The sequence below is a fragment of the Pagrus major genome, chromosome 21 (assembly GCF_040436345.1).
Source record: "Pagrus major chromosome 21, Pma_NU_1.0".
NCBI lineage: Eukaryota > Metazoa > Chordata > Actinopteri > Spariformes > Sparidae > Pagrus > Pagrus major.
In genome coordinates, this window is record NC_133235.1 from 15,207,938 (window position 1) to 15,230,234 (window position 22,297).

At 42.6% G+C, this 22,297-nt stretch overlaps 1 protein-coding gene across 5 annotated transcripts; it reads right to left on the reverse strand.

Moving 5' to 3' along the window:
- Window positions 1–1,478: 1,478 nt before the first annotated feature.
- On the reverse strand, window positions 1,479–22,091 carry zzz3 (zinc finger, ZZ-type containing 3). Of its 5 annotated transcripts, none has more exons than XM_073490916.1 (12): window positions 22,017–22,091; window positions 15,030–17,178; window positions 11,948–12,086; window positions 10,349–10,496; window positions 10,121–10,233; window positions 9,345–9,416; window positions 8,620–8,721; window positions 8,147–8,242; window positions 6,813–6,962; window positions 4,706–4,840; window positions 4,029–4,129; window positions 1,479–3,189 (listed from the first exon to the last, which is right to left on the reverse strand). In XM_073490916.1, the coding sequence occupies exons 2-12, from the start codon at window positions 17,111–17,113 to the stop codon at window positions 3,045–3,047; spliced, it is 3,285 nt and encodes a 1,094-aa protein (XP_073347017.1). In that variant the 5' UTR covers window positions 17,114–17,178; window positions 22,017–22,091; the 3' UTR covers window positions 1,479–3,044. The 5 variants fall into 5 exon arrangements, with proteins under 5 accessions (XP_073347017.1, XP_073347018.1, XP_073347016.1 ...); XM_073490917.1 differs by lacking the exon at window positions 22,017–22,091 and adding an exon at window positions 21,703–21,923; XM_073490915.1 differs by lacking the exon at window positions 22,017–22,091 and adding an exon at window positions 21,680–21,923.
- Window positions 22,092–22,297: the final 206 nt, after the last annotated feature.

Consider the following 22,297-nt stretch of genomic DNA (forward strand, 5'->3'; position numbering starts at 1 on the left):
GAAATAAAGTACAACATGCTTAACTCACGTCAGAACTTGAATGCAGGGTTTTCTTTTCTTTTTCAACTTGACACTATAAAGGCACCAAAACACAGAACTTCATTCTTTTTATCAGGTAAGTGAGCTGTTGGTCATTCTGATACTTTGGTAATTAAAGGTATGCAGTAGTACTGGACTTTTGGGGCCAACATTGATACTGTTTTTAGAGAGTAAAAAGCTCCAATATTGATCTATCAGCCGATATTCACACAATTTTAGCAAAGATCCCTCAAACACTTGTGACAAAGATCTGGAACAAAGGCGGATATTTTAGTTTTAACAAGAAATGTTATTGTCTTAAATGACATCAAAGTTCTGAAACAGTAAACTTCACTGGGATTGTAATAATTATAAATAACCTCAAGCATCTTTTTCTGCCTTATAACCTTTAAAAACAAAAAATCTCCATATTGGCAAATATCAGGTATCAGTGAGATCTGTGATAGGCCAGTATCGGCCGATAATAACCATAAACTCATACATTCGTCGGGCTCTCGTAACCAGTCTGACATTCCAGGAAAATACTTTTTTGTGTGTGTATTTACATTTTTTGTTTCTTTCTTTTGGTACTGAAGTTATGGGGAACAATTACAACTACAGAAAGTCTTACTGACAGGTGTGTTGGCTCAAAAGCTTGTCGTAGGTCTTTTCTTGAAAGGAAGGTCATGGTGCTCATTAAAATTGCAGTAAGGTCACCTGGAGTGACACTGTTCCCTTAAAATAACAGTTTCAAAATCATCGTGACTGTCTTGTAATAGGGAGAATGGAGTCCGTCAGTCCCACTGTGTGTCATGATCGCTTTTATAGCCAACTGTAGCTGCTGTTAGCTAGTTAGCTTGTCTGAAACCTGGGATTTGTATTTACTACGGTGTTGTTGCACTCAGTAACTGTGGGTGCAAAATTGCACAGATACAAATTTCTATATAATGTTGCTTTTAAACAGTGATCATAGTAACAATGTTAATTTGAAAATGTATCAACAGCAATTTTAGTTTCAGGTAACTGTCACAATCAAATAAAATAACCAAATATTTTAGCAGCAGCTCTTCTGCATTCAACCTAAGTTTTTAGTCCTGATGAAAATAATGATTCCATATAAAAACATCAATCAATCATTACTTATTCAAACTAACAAAATGTGTTAAGTCTCAACTGTGCTGGGGCTGCAACCATTATTAATCTAGTCAATTAAAGCAAATTGTAAAAATGACCATCAGTTTCCTAAAGTTGAAGTCTTCAAATGTCTGTTTGACCAACAGTCTAAAACAGAGACATTCAAATTAAAATGATAACAGCCATTAAAATCCTGAAGAAGGTGAAACCAGACATTTTCACCTACATTTGCTGAAATAAACTGAATAAACAACAAATCACAACAGCTCTAAATATTGATCTTTGAGTGAGCTTCGTGATTAATAATAAAACAGGAACCACAGGTGTAGAAACACTATTTTCACATACTTTTATTTCCACGATTCTCCTCTAGCATTTTTTTTTTTACATTATTATTTTTTTTTACATAAGAACAGACTGTTATACACAGATATTGAAGCAGGGCAAAGGGGGTGAGGGAAGGAGACGAAAACCATACAAAATGGTGTCTACTCAAGCACAACAAAATCTATGTGTATAAAATTGTGTGGGTTGTTCCACTGTGGAGGCACCAACCTCTGCCTCAATTATTTTTTTTAAATAGATTAATAAAAATACAATCTTTTAAATGGACCTTTTAAAGTGTACTGCAAAATTAAAGAAGATCTAGAGGCATGATGACTGGATCAATAATGTAGGACAATGTGGGTCGATGGCGCCATACAGGAAGGGAGAACTTGTGGCCAGGTTCAGAGGTGAAATCCCCCCACCACCCCCCAAAAAACTAATTTCTCTTTTAAAAATGGCACACAGCAACTAGCGCTGGCTACTTTTCACCATATACTTGTACACTCAACATGATCAACAACGGCACACATCAGGGAAGGAGAAAAAAAGATGAAAACAAAAACACAGTCCTGTGTGATTTTCCATACGTTCCCATTCGCCTGCCTTCAAAATCATTTGCTCTCAGTGCTGTAGTGCTTCCTTGTTAGACATGTTTTAGTGGAGAGAGCAAAGGGAAAGGAAATACAGATTAAAGTGTGTGTCTGTGTGTGTGTTTGAGAGGTGGGGGGGGGGGGGGTAGAGAGCAGCGTTGTGTGACAGTGGTAGGACAGGCACCACGCTGAAAACATGGCGCACAATCCGTTTAAAAGTACAGGTCTGTTTGCAGAACGTCATGTGGATCGGCAGAACTTCCTACAGTCTGCAGCTGAAAACACGCCGACCTCGACGTCAAGTTCCACGGCGCCTAAATTCTCTCGCAGCGGCCGCAACTCCCGCTGAGGAAGCTGCGACTCATAAATACTCAATCTACGGATACCTAGCTAGAACGTTTTTCACTCTTGCATAACACGGAGACCACATACACACATACAAACCACCTATGTGTATCTCAGTTGATGACTTCACAGTCCACTATGACCACACAATCTCCATTAGGTGGCGCTTCACCAGACCGATGGTCAATTCTCCAGTTTCGAAGCAGCACGGGGAGGTAACTGGAGGGCGATGAGGGGGAGAGGGGGGAAGGGACAGCCCTCCTGGAGTCACAGAGCTCGGGAATGTCAGCGTGCCTTCTGTTTGTTTTGTTTGTTTTTTTAAAAATAGTGTATCGTTTCAAATCACAGATCCATTGATTAACCTGGCTGAGGTGGAGCGGGGCCCCCTTGTTCTGAGGAACCAACGTGGCCGCCCCTTTGCTTGAGTCAGGGAGGCCAGTTTACCAACAGCACCCCCCCACCAGCAGCACCATGGTCTGCTCTGAGGCCCCTGGCTGACTGCCTGCCGGCTGGCCTTCCTGCCTGGCGGCGGGTTAAGCGGTTATCTTAGACTTGGAGGATGGAGCCATGCACAGAGTGGCCTGTGGGATATGTGGAGAGAGCCTGGAGCTAGAGGCGCCTGGGACCCTGTCATCTGTTGGCTGGAAAGTAGTTAGGGTCCAGGTAGTTGTAGCCTGTGCTCTGCGGCAGGCAGTAGTCCCTGTCCAGAAAGGTGTCAGACTGGTGCACTGGTTCCAAACGATGATTAGGCTTGTGGGTCTCGGTCTTGAACAAGCTGGAAAAAAGGGAAAATATGTGAGTGCAACTCTCTGGCAGGGGAGGGTTAGTCTGATGACCCTGTTGTGATAAATGTCACAAAAAAGAGCAGCTAAACAATTTCACTAAAACTGTGCTGTGTGTTCAATACCTGCTGACTTTACAATGTTTTGCCATCTATACCTCTATAAAAACCACAGAGCACACGTTTTAATATTACTACAACTCAAGGGATTTTCAATTTGTCACAGCACAAAAAAAAAGTGAACAAGAGTACATTGCAGTATAGATCTGTCAATTTGTTAATTTGACCCGACCACATGCTGATCTTTCCTCTTCTTTATTGTACTCTGTGTTTTGCCCACCTCAGCCTGCTGGTGGTGCAGTGCTGCTCTCATTTACCACAGCAAGGTTCTACAGTTCAAGCTGCATCAGTGAATATAAAAGTGTGTGGATGTGAGAAATTATTTGCCCAAACCGAATTGAGTTTAAACATTGAGATATGCAAAATATAAGGATTTGCTCAACTCAGAATCAGCTATAGTGCCCCTGTTTCTAATTAGCACATCATTCAGGTAAAAGCTTCTAATCTTTAGCCGGTTCTGACCTTTACCCTCACACATCTGAATGTTAACCTCACTGACAGCAGGTCATACCAGCTGTCACTACCTAGCTGAAAATTAGCTGTACAGCTAACTCGGGTGTATTTACATTTGTTTGAATGTTGATTAATGCACATTGTCCATTCTCAAAAATAAAGAAATCTATCATCTTACAATATATCATCCATTTGTCAAATCCCAACTACCAGTTCTCTATGTGGTTAATTAGTGTCATGACAGAGGTGGAGGATCTCACCAGTCGGAGCAGTTGGAGCAGAAATCGACAGAGTTGTCGGGCGGACAGTCCTGACAGTGCCACCGCACTCCCTGGATGGGCTCCATGCCACAGACGTCGCACTGCACAGAACACACACACAAACAAACATACATCTTCAGAATATAATTTTGGACCCTAATAAAACTATTAAAAGCTTTCTTTGACAAACTGATTAATAATCACCATCAGCAAATTCTGATTTCTTAGAACAACATTTGAAAGTCTCACAATTCTACATACAAGGTAGGAATTCAGTTAAGGTAATACTGCACTAACAAAGTACTAAAGTATTATCATGTAAAATGTTAGTCAAGCTGCCAATTTCAAGCTTTAAAATATAACAAATAAAAATAAAATAGGCATTTTCAATGATTTAGCAGTTTATTTCAGTTGCTGTATCAAGAGCCAAGATTTTGAGTATTTCACACTCTGCTGTATGATTATCTGCTCTTGTACAGAGTGAACATGCGACTCTCTCTTAGAATTGGTATATAGCATGCAAACTGGACACAAACCTAGGCCCCTCATTGACCAAATTACAGGATAATCCCTCTGACTCGCATGTGATTTTATTACCCCTCACACACACTGAGGGCTCATGCATATGTAACTGTAATGTGGTCAGTGTGTTGTACTAAAGTGTGTAAAGTCCTCACCTTGTAGCCGACGTGCCGCATCCCGACCTTGTCCTCCCGGATCTCCTGGAGCGTCTGTTTTTTCAGACGCTTCAGCTCTATGAGCTCTTTGTACTCTGGCAAATTTCTCAACTCCATAGGTATCGCCTCCTCGTCCTGGGTGTAAGGAAAGGAAAGGAAAGAAAAACACACATACATTATGGTGCACACATAGAAAGAAAGATACAGAGAGGAGATTACTGGCAGACAACAGGACAGACAAAACTTCTCTTTTTGGCTCCAGGATCCAGTATGACAATGTTATTCTCTAAATGTTTTATGATCTGGCGGACAAATTTGCTGCCAGTATTAATCAATCTAATTAAAACTGAATAACAGCAACATATACACAACCACTAGCAGAGATCGTCTTCTGAGCTGGTTCTCAAAGACATCTACTGACTGCTAAATCCAAAATATAACCTCCACCTTCTTACGGAGAAGTGGTAGGTGCAACATTTGAGTTTCAAAACTCTTTTAGGACTTGACGGGGAGGAGGACCGCAACTAACGATTATTTTCATTACTGATTAATCTGCCTATTATTATGTTTTATTTATCTAATTGACTAATTGTTTAGTCTACAAGACTTGTAGCAACTTGTTCAGCACAGATTTTCTTGTAATGTGAGTTTTTAAGCCTCCTGAACTGGTCACAGGCATGTTTGATATTAATGATCTAGCAACTGGATGATTACATTGGTGACATTACTTTCCAAAGCTGGACCAAAACAACAAATGAGAGAGGCATCCCGGAGTAGGTGACAGTGCTGCCAAGCAACAGTAAACATTCTAGCCCTTAAGGCTAAACCTGTGTTGACTGCTCCTCCTTACTCATCCAGACTCGTTTAACCTCCTGCTTTTGTTTCTTTTTCCTCACTACCAAGTGTTACTACAGGAAGTTGCTGCACCACGCTAATCTCCAATTTGTTTACGTCTGCTTTCCCATGAGATCATGTGGAAGGGATCATATGCGAGTCCAGCTTCCGTCTGCATAGCCATGAAGTCAGAGCACTGAAGCTACGCCCCTGCTACTGCACAGTTTATTCAAAATGTTTTATTATTGAACGTGTTGCATGTCCCAATTTCATTTAATTCGACACTGTACTTCCTTGGGACCTCAGTAAACAGAAAATTTTCCAACTGTGAAGAAGATTGGATGAATGGTTCTTGAGAAGGAGAATAACATATAGAGAGACAGAGATTCCTTGCTTTATAGTTCATATAAATAAAAAAGAAAAGAAATCCTTACATTTAAGAAGCTTGAACCAGCAAATGTTTGACAATTTTGCTTTGAAAAAAAAAATCTTCAATTTTGCTTCCTGAAACCTACGGGACAATCTGGCGAAGTGAGAAATTACTGTGGCCCATGCAGACAACACCTTTGTGCCTTCGCTTTATACCGGTGGCAGCAGAGGTTTTGTTAACGCGCTGGTGGAGCTGGCAGCCTGTGTTCACAGCAGGACACAGCGACCTGGTTTTACTTAAAGGTTACCGACTTCAAAAGGAGAGAAAGAAAATGTCAGCGCTTGAGCAACAGCGAGCGTCAGGAGTTGCAGAGTTCAAATGGAAATAGAGGCAAGGCTGACCGGGTACCCTGCTCTGATTTTCAACAGTACACGCTGCCCCGATTGAAGTGGAGAAAAAAGGGTACAGACGTGCGTGATCAAGGGACAAACTGCTTATTTTATCCAAAGGTGTTAAAGTGGAGCTAAGAGTGAGAGTCTGTCATAGGAAAGCAGATGCAAGTGACAAAGCAGAGAGCACAGTGGTTTGTTTTTCTTTGCCTCGTCTTGGATGGATTTTAACAGACCTGTCAAGTATTAAAAACAAGCTCCCCAAAGCAAATAATATGCAGCTTTTCCTCGTCTTTCTTTTAAGGGTCACTGCTTACATGACAGTGAGATAAGAGGAAATGTGAGCTTGTGATTAACTCAAATACACAGACCTGGTTGGTGATCGGTGACACGAAAATTCGGAAGAATCAGATCAGTTACAAGATAATCTTGTCAGGACAAATGCATTGGAGTCGGGTGTGTGCAAAAATAGCTTCGTTCAAAAAAAAGAAAGAGCACTGAGGCTTCCAGTTACCGAGTCATCAGCCGAGGGGTCCTGCGCGCTGCCATAATATGCAGCGCGCTCATCATCTTCGTCCATGAAGACCGGAGGCTCATAGGAGGTGAGGAAAGTAGACGGCCGGTACAGGTGCTTGTTGAGGTGGTGCTGCCTCTTACTGGATGCCTGAGGAATTAAACAAGTGCAGTTACAGCAGGCCATTTTAAACAGGTCTCATTAAAAATGTATTGTTATTTAATTTCTTAAAAGTTAAAGAGAAACTATTAGTACATCGTTAAAAATATAGCACTTAGCACAGGTGGAATCAATATCATGATAATAAAAAGTAAGCTTTCCAATACTGATGTATCTTCATGTGGTAAATGATTAAATAAGAACTGATGACACTGCTCAGTACAATGAACTGTGTTCCACTGTTGTGCACTGTAGCTGTCAAATATCTTCCCACATGTTGAACAAATCTATAATAACAGATTTTGTTAAAATAACAACTAAAGTTCAAATTGCACATTACAGTTTGCAAAAGGATGACAATATCTGAGCCCAACAAATCCACCATCTTTTCTATCAGTTTTAATATCATCATGGATATGTCGGTATCGGCACATGTTGGCAACTGTATATATTTATACTGAGTGAAGACCGTACATATCATAGTGTAAAACTAACTAAATTTGGCGTAAACAGGCAAGCTGTAACCCATGGTAACCACTGCGTGACAGGGTAACAAAGTCAGCACCTCAACTTGGATTAATGTGTCAAGCTCAAGTCAGGTTCAGACATTAAAAATAAAAAAACTGAACATCTGTTGACTTTGTCGAATTCAGAAAGAAAAGCCCGAGACAAATATTAACGGGAATGACACTCAACACCTTGCTTTTTTCCTTCAGTCCTTTTTTCCCATCACACTACACAACACATTTGGACTCTCAATGCACACACACCTGCTTGCCCTGTACTCATGTGTCTGCTATGTTGACTTTCTTCATCACGTTTTGGATCTTTTCACCCGTTATTCCGTTTTCGCGACAACAGAGGAGCCACGTGTGGAGGAGGCTTGTTGATAAGGATATAGCCGATCGAAACCAACATGGTACCGAATGACATTGGCACCAGCTGGGTGCACTTACAAGCTTTTACAAAACAAATGTATAAGTAGGACTACATTTAACAGTCACAGTCGGTGCATTACCTGAAACCCGCCCAAGTGAAGTCTATTTGTGGGAAACACTGCAACAATATTGAACTAATGGCCCAGTCCTTACTCAAAGACACTTAAGATTAATGAAGAAAAGCATCTGTTTACATGACATCAGTGACTCACTCTGGTTAAGAGGTTTGGTAAATACCTTTTTAGTGTACATGCACAGGTTGGGTGTTCTTCCAGGCACGGGGATACCAGCTTTTGTCAGTTTGATGAAGTACTTCTGAACCCTACTGGCAACCTGGAATGTTTAACAGGAAAATGGCTGCGTTAATGATTTCCAACTGAGGAACAGCTGCTTGAAGTAATTGAGGTCATGCAAATGTGTGATCCAGGTACTTGTAGGGGGTGCAGTTATCACACAAATCACTCTTTGCCTTTTAGCACTGAAAAGTGTACACTCTGCACTCCTGCAATTTAACAGCATGTTTCCACAATACAGGCACAGATTTATTAATGTCAGGACATGCTGACATGCAGGTACAACCAGTTCAAAGACAACTGAGGATGTATTCTAACCAGCAAGTTCTGTGTTTTTTGTCGTGTTTTTATCATTTTCAAATGTCCTAATAAACTTAACTAAGTAGGTAGTAAGTGTGGATCAACTCTCTTTGTCACCTGTTTTGCTGTACGATTGCCCAGCTCATCAGCAATCTTCTGCCACCTTCTGGACTCGACTTCCTCGGGAGGGAACTTAACAAGAAGCTGCTCCAGTTTTTTCTATCAAGATATACAAAACAACAGGTCACAAACAAGTACAGGGACAAAATTTACTGCATGAACGATTCTATGTTTAACGTATCTAATCACCAATGCTGACATGCACCATTCTTAAACAGCCTATGAAACAGGTGGGTAGCACAAATTACAACACATTTGGGTTGTTTATAAAACAAAAGACAATATTAGCCCTCATTTTCTAAGCCCTCAATGTCACAAATTGATAATAGTTTTGCAGTCAAGAATCATGTATTTTCAAACATTATTACCTCCACTAAGGAGGTTATGTCTTCACCTGTATCAGTTCGTTTGTTGCTGGTTGGTTTATCAGCAAGATTACACAAAAACTACTGAATGGATTTTCACAAAACTTGGAAGGAGAATGGGTCTCAGCCCAGAATACACCAAATTAGGTTTGGGTGCGGATCCATGAAAAGAGACGGATCCAGGAGAAGGAAAAATATCTAGGAAATGGTGTATTGAAAAAAATATGCATCTGAAAAGAACCTAAAAATGTTTCAATACTCATGTCATCAAGCATTCCTGCACACTTGGTTATTTACGTGGTGAATGATGTCATTCTGATAAAATATAGTGCAACATCTTACACATTTACTACCTACCTGTTCCTCCACAGTCCACAGCTGGTTAAATGTGTCAGGCTTGTTTGGGTGACAAATCCTCCCCCTGATCATCTGTCAAGAAAACATGAAGTGACAGCCATGTTAAAAGACTAAGACGATACAAAAATAATGGGAACTGCACCATTTGAAGGGATCTGTGCATATGAACTGCCTGGCACACTGAATCTGTCAGTTTGACAGGCAAAGATGTGATACGAGATGCGTCATCAGGAAGACACAGAAAAACACTTTTGACTGACAAATAAAATCCTAGTGGGATTTAGGGGAGTAATCCGGGAGAATGCAAATGTGTTTGCACAAAATAAACACAGGGAGCAACAGGAATAATCAAGGACTTGTTTGTTTGGTGCGGTCTAATCCCAACAATCAATTAAAATTAAAACCTTGCTGGCCATATAATATGGGAAAGGACCCACATGCATAACAGAGGCCAAGAATAACACATAATCAGAGATGTGGGAGAGGCAGGCTCCTCACGTTTCCATAGATACCATCTTTTGTGCTCACATGTGCTGCATGCTAACTCTGCTGAGGAGCTAGAATGGGGCAGATGAGGTTAGAGGAAGCCAGGCAGTGAAAAATGGTAATAACCTGATGATTTGTGGGCTAACCTGCAGGATATTGGTGACTCACCAGCTAGAGTTAGGAAGAGATGTAGCTGCATCTGCACTAATTATATGTTGGGAAACAATCACAGCTGTGATGACAACAGCTGTGTGTGTTGTACAGATTTTAGTAAGGGGGCAGAGCCATACCTGCGTTTGCCTGCCATTCTCTGGAGCGTCACTAGTAGGCAGAGATGAATACATGGTGGAGGATTCGCCTTCCTTCTTGGGTTCCACAGGACTTTTTGGTCGATCAGGCAAACCTGAGGGACGCAAATGAGCAGAATTTGCACTTTGAGTGGCAGAAGAGTTGCTCTTGTGTTATTTTGATCTTAAAATACACACATCAAGATAAAGACGAATAAAATGTATACATGCCTTTGTCGAAGATCAGCTTTAGCCGCCTGGTTTTGCGTTTCTTGTCACAGAACTCTCTCTCAAAGTCACCGAGGCCTGAGGTGTACTGCTCCCATGCAATGTCAGGGAGCTGGACCACCCGTTGAGGACACGGCAAGCCCAAATTCACCTGAGGGGCACAGGAACCGAAGGTCACACGCCATTAACAAAATAATTTTTAATGTCTACAAATCATACTACAACAAGGTTAGAAACCAACAGGCACTGTACAACTGACTTAGTTGTTTTAGGACATTTTCTAAGTTTGTTTGGTGTGCTGTAGAGGGGCCTCATCTTCATACTGAGCTTTACTAAGGTCTCAGCACATGATTTTACAGCCTCATTTTCTCATCTTGAATTAAAATCATTTTCTCTGTGAAAACAAACTAACCTATATGATATGATAGTCGATAATCGACACATTACAAGCCAATAATCTAATGAAACATCACAACATCTGTTTGACTGAAGAAAACAAAATACCCCTAAAAAGGCAAAGTGCAGGATATCTGTATTTAGTCACTGCATTGTGGTGTCAGTTTCACAGAGTCTTATCTTATTGCCTCTTTATCACACACACTGACTGCACCATGTGTGTCGTCATTCCAATGAGAAACAGACATAAATCAGCCAAAGATACAACTTAGTAGTAAAGTAAATTATGTTTACAGAAGTTTACACCACAAGGTTTTATGAAGTAGAGACCCTGGTAAATGAATCTGTCAGGGGAATCTGTTGAAAGCAGCAGAGTTTTAAAATAATAATAACAATAACAATAATAGGCCCATGTGTATCGCTCATCGTATTGCAAGAGGAAGCGATACGATATATTACTGTATTGATATTTTGTCCCACACCTAATGCTCACAAGTTAAAAAATAATCATTTTTGATGCAGGTACTTGCTCTAACGCCTCAAGCAGGTGCTCTGAATGTATTGTATTAAGTGGTCACTACATATCTCAAGTAGAAAAGGTGGACAGCATGCACATCCTGGCCCAGTTGTGAACAGGTGCAGAGACAAATCTGAGTCATACAGTGAAAAAGGAGTGGTAGACTGCACACTGAATTTTACAAGCTCCCAAATATTTATTCAAGCATTGTCTCATCCAGCAAGGTATTCCTCGGGCACAAACCAAGAACAAGATCTTACGTGCCATGTCTCCAAGAAAGGTTGATGCACAGAGACTAAATATCAACTTGCACATTTTATACAGCTCCTGTGCATAAGTTGTTTGTTGTATACATTAAAACATTCACTCACTGACCCCTTTATACCTGCAAAATCTGATGCAGTCCAATATAACAGCCTTGCCATAACATCCACCTTTATAAAGCTGAGTGTTCAGTATTTTTTGAAATTGTCAGAAATGTGTTAATTGAATTATATGCTTGTTATTACGGTCAGAGTTAGAGTTGGTGTTGTACAGGACTACATTATATTTAGAGGCATTTTGAATTTTTTGTCCTACCATTTATATAATGAGGGAGGCGATGGCCTTAAAGCTGAAACAGTGTCAACAAAAAACTGATTCAAGCAGACACGGAGTGTAGTTAAAACACAAGGACACAGGTCTGTTACCCGTTTCTGCAGCTGCTCCACAAAGCTGATGGGATCGGCAAGCGCCTCTCTCTGGTGACGCGCCAACGTCTCCAGGTCCAGGATGGCCTGCGTGCGCTGGGCCTCGAGAACTCCGATGGTCTGCAGCAGCCTCTGATAACTGACACGGAGGGAGGCAAGGTTAGACAACAGTAGAAGGAATGGACTGCTTACATTATTTAACCTGACACTTGCAATGCTGCAGTGCATCAAACTTTTAGACCACAGACCATGCATAATTCAACCACGGTGCTGAGAGCCTAAACGCTTGCACAAGACATGCACCATTCTCCAATCCTTTCCACCCATTTTGTAATTATTGTGTTTACAGGCATTTGTGTGGCAGTGGCTGGAAATTATGCATCTCAAACCAGCTGCTTCGGCAAACACCTTTAGAGTTGCTTAGAGAGTGTGTAGCAGCTGGTAAATGAACATTCAAATGGTAAGACAAAATACACTTCAACCACTTTAACACTTTTCTGATCTGTACCTGTACATGCTCTGATTTCATAGTTATATCAAAACCCTTGCATGACAAAACACTTGGGTTTTGTAGTGCTTGAGGAGCCTTCTGCGCTGTAGAAGTCTGACCTTTCCACTCACACCCTCTGGGGCAACTGGAGATCTGCAAACTGAGCTGTCAATGACTAAGTGTGGTACTGACTCAGAGGCCTTACAGTGCGAGCAGAGCTGGAGGTATTGACACGAATGTGGCAGCAGCCTACATGACTATACCCTAATGCAGGAGCTCAGTGAAGCAGAGTGGATCAATCTCACCTAACAGGACATGAATGAAAATCAATGCACAGGACACAATTTATTCAACAGCTGCCGGTGGTTTAAAAATCCTACAAGCAAGACGGTCAAACGAGTCAACTGTGTTTAACCTCATATCACTTCATTAGTTACAGACGCCATTCCTTTTCGCACTGTGTGAAGCTCTGCTGACCTTGCAAAGCATCATTAAGTACTCTGCACACTGTAAATCTGTCTCTGCAGCAATGGCACTGAAACATACAACTGCACATTTCCTGTACTAGAGTGATTCTGATTCAAATGTAAGATCTCTGTAAAAGAAAGCACTCTGACTGCCTCAGATGATCTGTGCATTAATCTGTTTTAGGGAAATAAGGAGGACTTGGCTCGGATTCTCAGCTCTCTGGACTCCCGCCAGGTGTCCAGGGACATGCCTGGTGTTCCATTGCCACCTACTGGGCCTGAGGTCCACTGACACTGGTGCAAAATAAAAAACTGGCCGGGACAATAGTTGCTATGTTAATCCCTCATGATCAAGGATAAGGTTTTACTTTTTAAAATATTAACATGCTAAAGTTAGAAGGAACTGTGTCAAAATAAATAGAGCAGTAAGCTGCAAATACAAGATATTTTGTACAGACATCATTAATCATGTCAATGTCAATACTCCGTATTCAGCAAACCGAAAATGCTTAGTCATGCTGCCTAAAAATGACTCCTCGCTTTATTGATCTGAGCCTTCAAAAATTCTCCTTACTCAGCACAACCTAAGACTTGGCATGTCACAGAAACTTGATCGGATTACCCTGAAATACGAGAGCAGTGAAATCTTATTCTGAAGCCATTCTCCAAATTTAAAACGCTCACCAATACCGGTGTCAAAGACAAAAGGACCTCAGCTTATGATGGATCTAAGCCCCCACAGCCCTCTGCCCCTCCTCCTATGAAGATGCATCATGAATCAGCTGACCTGCCACAGTGCAGTTAGTAGAGCCTGACTGAGCGCAGCGTGGGACCTGTCCACCAACATCAACATCTCATGACAACAGACAACAACACGAGGAACAAAGCCCAACACTGAGAAATCCTTTTCATCTAAAACAACTCATCTTGCTGACAAACGACAGAACAGAGGCAATCAGCAGAGCAATTTTAACATCCAAGCTCTGCAGGCTCTGACAATTGGCAGCTAATTCACACAATCGCAGCCCCAGATTGAAGGTGGAAATTAAATGTTGAAACATGTAAAACCTGAACAATAAGACAGGAGATATAGTTAGATGCTCACCGGTATTCCCGTAAGCACCAAGGACAGACTCCCAAAATAACTGATAATTACACATTCTGTCTGTGCGTTGGTGGTGTAAAAAGCAGGACATTTATAGGCCAATTCAGCGTTTCTTTTCATGTAAATCAAAAATGCAATGGTAGGAGCGCTACCTGGAATCAAAATGAGTTGGATAGGGATAAATGTAGACGTTAAAATCACAAGAAAAACTCCAAGGCACTCTCTAACCCTTTACCCACCTTAAAAACAAAGGTCTATCATAATCATGCCATGACAACGAAGGTATTTTAATAGTTTAGTGCCTTGGAGTTTTTTTCCTATGTTTTTTTCCCCTTTCATGCGTTTTCAGAAGGCTGGGTCAGTGTCTGCTGACCAAAAAGGCTAAAAACATGTTTTTTTCATTATAGTAACATTCAGATTTTTGTAGCTACATTGTGCATTCACCACAATAAACCACATTTGCTTAATTAACACAGTCAACTTTGACAGGATTGAAAAAACATATGAGGAGATGTGAGACAGTTAACAGGGCAAGAAAAATATTGTTCTGCCACCAAAATGATGACTCCTTTTTCTCTAATCTTTCTCCTGTTTCTTAAGAAATACTGTAAAGTTTGACCTTTTCAAGCCTCTAAATGAAACAATCTACAGGAAACTAGCTCATAATCACATCCAACCTGTGAAGATAGCTCAACAAGACACAAAGCCAATTAATTAGTTGAAAAAAAGTATAATCAATATAGTTAATGTTTTGGCAACACTAACACTGATTCTCCTACATATATAAACACTAAGACTAAACTGAAACATACCGGAGGTTTTACAACATTCAGAACTTTCAAAACATCAGAATATTCTTAGTACATATAAATCCTCCTCAGCTCAAATGCATCTGTGGTTCATTCAAAACCAAAGAGCAGAAGTAACGCAATGATCACAGAATGGAGTGATCAACATGTGTGAGAGGTACATCAACAAAAGAAGAGGAGAGAGCAGAATCCCGAGGGAGCTCCCACATACTCTTTGTTGTGTTTAAGAGCCAGGTGGTCTGACTCAAAGTAATACACGTCTGGCTCCTCCTCCTCCTCCTCCTCCTCCTCCTCTTCTGCAGCCTGGCTCCGTGTCACCTCCTTGCTTGACTCGGCCTCTTTGCCCTCCACAGGCAAACCTTCGTCATCACCTGCCCCGTCTCCTGGATCCACGGAGACCAGCTCCTCACTGGAGGGGCCAACAGAGTCTGAAGGAGCAGGTTCCTCCACCATAGGGCAGTCCTCCTCCAGCCCAACCACCACTTCCCCCTCTTCCCTCAAGGGACCATTGTCTCTGGGGGGAGAGCTGAGCTTGGAGGAGGAGGCCTTGCCACCATTGGCAGCCCTCCTGGGTGAAGTCCGCAGGGTGTATCTGTGTTCATAGAGCTCTGTGAAGGAGGGGGGCGTGCTGGATATTGAGGGGTTGCACCCTGGCTCTGTGGGGGAGGGGGTTGTTGCTAGCGGGGGTGTAGTTTCTCCTGAGTTGCTGTTGTTGATGATTGGACTACAGTTCATGTTGGTTATAGAAGCGGAGGTGGAGGCAGTAGCTTCCTGCACCGGTGTTAGCGGTCGGCCATTGGTATCGTTCTCGCTCTCCATCACCTGCTCCTCATGGGCCAGACACAGTGAGTCGCCCACCACATCAACCTCCACCTCCTCCACCTCCTGCTCCTTGGCCACTATCAACTCAGGGACAGGATCCTCTGTAATGGCCTCAAATGTCAGCGCAGATGAGGCTGGCGATTCCCCTGAGCCAGAGACCTCCATCTGCACAGGGACAGAGTTTCTACAAGGCACAGCGGAGTCTGGGGATGAGGGAGTCCCCATCTGACTGCCGTTGAGCAGCGACGGGCAGTTGGCGGCAGGGGTGGGATTTGCACTAGGCTCTTCAGTGAGTGTGCTAGGTTCCTCCGGTTTGTTCTCTCTGAGTCCATTAGAAGCCTTGTGAGCATTCGGGGGCTGAGCTGGCCTGTCACAGTCCACATGACCATCATCTGCTGACCCACCCATCAGCTCACCTTCCTCTTTACTGAGGACCGGTGAGGCAGGAGCTGCGTTAGCAGAGTTTTGGCTGGAAAATTCTTCACAACTGTTGTCCTTGCTTGACTCTGGGACAGAGACTGGACTTTCAGGTTCCGAAAGCTCAGAGTCCTCCTCGTGTCCCTGAGACTCTCCAGAGCGGGAGCAACGCTTGGCCCTTTTGATTTGAGGGCAGACATCCCGAGCCCCCTTCCCTCTATCACAGTTCTCGGATTTCTCGGGACTAATGTCTTTTTCTAAACAGGACACGCCCCGCTTTCTGGAGCTGGTCCACTGCTCCGCCTCAGCAGGAGAAGCATTCAAGTCAGTTACCTTTGCCTGCAAAGAGGCCTGCTGCTGACCATCTTGCAGATTGTCCTCCTTGGCAACCTGATTTGAATCATGCTTGGCGTCCTGCTTTGTGTCCTGTTTAGCATCCTCCTTAAAGTCTTGCCTCGACTCTTGCTTGGCGTCCTGTTTCGACTCCTGCTTTGACTCCTGCTTTGACTCCTGCTTTGACTCCTGCTTGGGGCCCTGCTTGGTGTCCTGCTTTGACTCCTGCTTTGACTCCTGCTTTGACTCCTGCTTTGATTCCTGCTTGGCGCCCTGCTTGGCGCCCTGCTTGGCGTCCTGCTTGGTGTCCTGCTTGGTGTCCTGCTTTGACTCCTGCTTTGACTCCTGCTTGGCACCCTGCTTGGTGTCCTGCTTTGACTCCTGCTTGGCGCCCTGCTTGGCGTCCTGCCTTGACTCCTGCTTTGACTCCTGTTTGGCGTCCTGTTTCGAGTTCTGCCTGGCGTCCTGTTTGGCGTCCTGTTTCGAGTCCTGCCTGGCGTCCTGCTTTGAGTCCTGCTTCGACTCCTGCCTGGCGTCCTGCTTCGATTCCTGCCTGGCGTCCTGCTTCTTCTTGGGGGAGCGGGCACGAGGTAGCGGAGACACAGAGGTCTCCTCCGGCTGGGCGATGCTGCGGTTCCTGAGGGTTCGACCACAAAAGTTCTCATCCAATCCATTGAGCCCCACTGACGACCTTGTGACGCGCGAGGAACGGGACGCGGCCATACTACGGCGGGTGCCTACAGTCTCCTCATCCTGGTGCTCTCTCCTCTGCAGCAGAATGTGGGCACCTGTAAAACACACACAGACAGATACATGCACTTCATTAAGTCAAAACAATCAGTGAAACCTTTACAGCGCAATGGTTACACCATCGCACAACCTATACAACCGCTATAGGTTTGGTCAGCCAAGCTTCAACGAACCCATGAATGGTACCCCAGGGGGTTTCAAACTGACGTGTTCACCTAAAGTTATTAAATTTTTGTTAAATACCGCTTGGGTCATTTCTCAGCTCACTTCAGAGGGGTATTGATTTCTCCTGTCATTGTAGCTAAGCAACACGTTCTGTCCACAGGCAGAAGTTGATGTCATATCCCAGGTCTGTACAAATTACACACCCTCTACCTACATTTACAAAAGGTAGAAGATCTTACACTGGCAGAAGAAGTCTCTTTTGACACTTCACAAATGTCACAGCTGTGAGACTCATCTGTATGTACTTTGTAACTCGAGAGATAAAAGGTGACTACAGCGCAGCAAACACTTTAAGTAATGAAAAGCCCCGAAAGCTGGCAAGCAGCTGATTTAGAAAAAGGTAAACTATCTGCATTGAAACTAAACATAATCAAATAACCAAGCCATCATGCAGAACGCATGTGTTTCAGAGAGCCATATTTATTTCCTCCCTGAAGAGATTATTGCTTATTCTGTCACACAAAGAATACAAACGGTTTACTGGTTGACTGATTTCTGACACAGAAGATACACGGTAATTCTCACACCCAATTCAGCAGAGATAACACTGCAGACATAGGTTTGTCATCGCACACTGCAGGCTGTTTATCTCTTTATAACAGGTGTGCCACAGGACCAACAGGCTGCAATCCGTCCACAACTTATCACAACGCGCAAAAAAATTGAAATGCTCCGACAACAACAATCCTACACAGGGCTTACAGGCTTAGAGTGTGGACAACTATAGAGGCTTAGGACAGGACGATTCACTTCCTGACACAATTTAAGGCACAACAAAGGCTTCCACAACTCGCTGTGTGTCGCCAGAGGTATCCCGCAGATGAAGTACATTACTGTGCATCAGAACAGAAATCCTAGCTTACAGTCTGAACTGGAAAAATGACACAATCCAAATGTTACCAATGTCACTCCTGTGAACGTCTTTACCTTACATTTATCTCACTGACATTAAACTTGTTAGTGAGGCAAACATATTTGATCAACTAATTGGGCTACTCATCAACACAGATGTGTGTGTAATAATATATATACATATATATATATATATATATCTTTACATATATACATATATACACACACACACACACACACACACACACACACACATATTGTATACAGCCAGTTTACTCTGGTTTCTCTCAGTGTTTTTTTGCTGCACATATCATAAAAAGGTCACAGAAATGTTGCACTGTGTTTGAAAAAAGAAGCAGAAAGCACCACGATGGCTGGCGGTCACTGAAGAATAAAAACACTATAGTGAAGTAGCATTCACATCCCAAAAATCCCCTCAAGTAATAGAGATTACATTAAGGTTGCTTTGTGAAGAACTACAAAGAAGTCCGCCCAATTTTACACACATTAACTCCACAAACAACTCAATTCAGTGGGCAAGTCTGCAACTGTACACTTAATCATCTATCACTCTTAGTCTCAGTATACAGTAATTAGTTATAAAGTTATCTCTGTGCATGTTAATGTGCAGTTAATGAAAGAAGGGGGGATTTAAGATCTCTCTCTCTCTCTCACACACACACACACACACACACACAACTTGCCGGTAAAGTATCCTCTAGATGATAGCTCCAAATAATAAATCTAACGACAGAGGACAATAAAAACCAGACACAGTAAAGGTCATATTAAAGTGACATTCAGTGGAGATGATCTCACGTGGTGTCCTTTGAAAAAAGATGAGACACAGTCAGAGTCTCCTGTTGTAGAGGAGAGAATTATTGCATCAATTAGCATTGTGGACATGGTGCTCATTTACATCAGCCTATGAGCCGACCTCTGTCGAATCCGATTTAAAAGCTCCTCGTTGCCTTTCTTGGGACAATCCCTCCCTTTTTAAAAACACAGCCACATCAAAACCAAAAGCTACTCTGGCTACAAATACATTTTGATAGTATTTCTTCAGGAGTTAACGTACTGGTCACCTCCAACGAGCACTACCACATGCACACATTACTCACACTCTGCTAAAGACTCCAGCTGAGAAAGCTAATGTGATTTGTCCATGCATAAAATAAGAGAGGGAAAGAAAGAAACACAGATGGGGGGGGGGGGGGGGAGCAGGGGGCAGGTTATTTAGACTGAGCACTCACCCTGAGACTCAAATTGACAAAACTAATTAAGCTTGCTCATCTGACCTACTGTCAAAAAAACTAGCTCACTAATCACTACTGCAGAATGATCAGGGTTACAGTTTGGCTGAATAACTGTGAAAAATGTGCTCACACTTCCACGTCCCAATAATTAACACGTTGTTAGAAAAGCTGGCAAAGCCTCAACGAATAATGAATAATGAATCAATAAACATCTAATGCTGCCTTCAGGTGCCCGTTGGAAATGTCAGAATCAAAGTTCTGCTCCGAAGAAAGAAACAATTTAAAGCGAGTTCTGATTACTCTGACAATGACTGCCCTATCTTAGCTTAGGCTCAAACTAATTTAAAACACACCCAACGGAGGTGCAATGACAGGAATGTCGTAAAATAGTGCCCGTGGTTAGACAGCATGTGGGATAGATTGCTTTTTTTTTTCCCAGTCCACACTGTTAACATGCAAAAAATGTTGGGTTTGAGGGCCAATCATTAACAAACTCCATGAATGACAGGGGTCTTTTCAGGCTGTGGAGTGTGCAGTGGATTAGGATGAAATCATAAGCTTCCCAGAAGTATAGATGCTATGAACGTTAAGCCAAAGGTTCAAAACTTGAAAAAGATAAACGCGTATAAAATACTTGTTTCTGTTTCTAAAGTGTTCGAACAGATAACCGACTCTCTGTTTGAACTGCTTATAACTCATGTCAACAATCAGGCCATAATGTCTGATGAGGAGTGATCATTGCTTTGTTTTATGGGGTCAAAAGCCAAAAAGGTCGGGCCCCACCGCTTCAGACCACACACACCGGCATACGAATACTGACAGTGGACATTTTGTATCTTATATAAACATTTCATTGTGATAACTTCGACTGAAGGAAATACAAGTATCATCCCTGCGTCTTCAAGGAACATAACTCCACAGACACTACAGTACTGTTAATACATTGTAATAGGGTTGGAGCGAGCAGGTTTATAGTCCTAATGCAATATTCTGACAGACAAGGTTTGAAAATAACAACTTATGCTAACAGGCAGCAGTTTATCCATAAATACTGAAAGTGTCATAGCCAGAAGATGTTATTAGTCTATCAGACATGACCCATGTGTGACTGTAATCCTCGATCAAGCCACTTCCTGTTCTTCACTAAAGCGCGTGTTTGGTTGTGGAGTTATGTTAACACGTGCTGATTACATTACTATCATCATGACAGACCAGGTCTTACATGTGGGCCACTTGCCATAATAAGCAAACACTGGTTTCATTGACAATTTAAGGCTGTAAACTCCGGCTCTACATAAGTAAACACACATCTTGCAAGCTAAGTGTGAAGGCTATTGTTGGCAAACCAGCTCAGCCAACGTCCGCAACTGAGTTCAGGCTCAGAAATGTGTTTAATGAAAACCAAAAAAAGCTTCGTTTTACCGTCATGTTGGACTGTTCATCACTGTTACTGACCTGCAGTTCAACACTTCCACGGGGCCTACTGGCAACACAAAATCCACGGAGTGGTCTTGGTATACATACCGATGAGAATCGCTCAAATCCCAACATCCCAGCTAATCAGCTGCCGGGAGCTCAATGTGGACAAAGTTGTAAGCTGGAGGATGATGTTAAACTACACCTCACCAGGTTGCAGCTGCACGTGTTGCCGGTTAAGTTAACACTAGTTTGCAGCAGGTGAACTCTAAAGTTCAGGATTAAAACTCCGATCACACGTTCAGGCAAAACAACCAAATTGATCCATGGAGCTGGCGAGCAAGCTAAACGTTAGCATGGACCAACTTCCAAGCAAACGTTACTTGACCTAGCTTGCTGTTTAGCGGGCTAACCTTAGCAAACTAACTTACCGTTAGCTCTCAGGGCTAAATATAAAACATTAACGCTTGAGACACCAAATTGCAGACTGTTGCACCCGTGATATTTAAATATTATCCTAAACGCTCCCCAAGACACCTGCCAAACAAGTACACAACAACCTAACCGAGACAATTTTCTTTTCTTTTTTTCTGATGAACGACTAGTTAGCCAAGTTGGCTAACGTTACCGTCGCTAGTTCTTCTCGGCTAGTTTTCCTGTTAACTGCATCGTGCAGAAAAGAATCGTGGCGATTTCAGCTGTAGCCTCTCTGGTAACGTTAGCTTACTTGCATGCTAGCTAAACTAGCTCGACAACTGATACAGCCATCAAGTACACCAATAATACCCACTGATAGAAGGAATCGCTACTAACATTGTGTTTCGCCGAGGTTTACAGTTCAACTGCTGCGCACAGGCAGAAGCAGCATGGTTAGCAACCAAGCGGTATAACGGTGATTGGTAACCAGTTAGCAGCTACGGCTAGCCGCAGCAGCCTAATATTAGCTAGCCAAGCTAGCTGATTGTTCCGCGCATAACTTTGCCGATGTATTTGTGTACTTCCAACAATGCCGCTCATAGACATTTTTGGTGGGCTAATAAATTAAAGTTTTGTCATATGCCGCACTACAAGCACCGAACTGGAGGCACACTTCTAAATAACGTTTGTAGCTCAAGAATTACACATACCTCACTTCCGTAAATTTGCTGCACGTTCGGCCGCAGCCATGTTTTCAATCCAGTCAACTAGTCGGGGTGTGTGAGCCGATTCAACCGCGCTCATCAAAATGCAACACAATACTGTACATTTGTGCCCCTGCCAAGAGTGCAATCGGTCACACACTCTGGGGTCACCTCGCTTAATTGATGATTATTGAGTGACACCTCCTATGACAGATAAATACATAGTGTCTCTGACTTTTCTTTTCTAATTTAGCCCTTGTTTCATCCGGCAGAAATCATGACAGGGT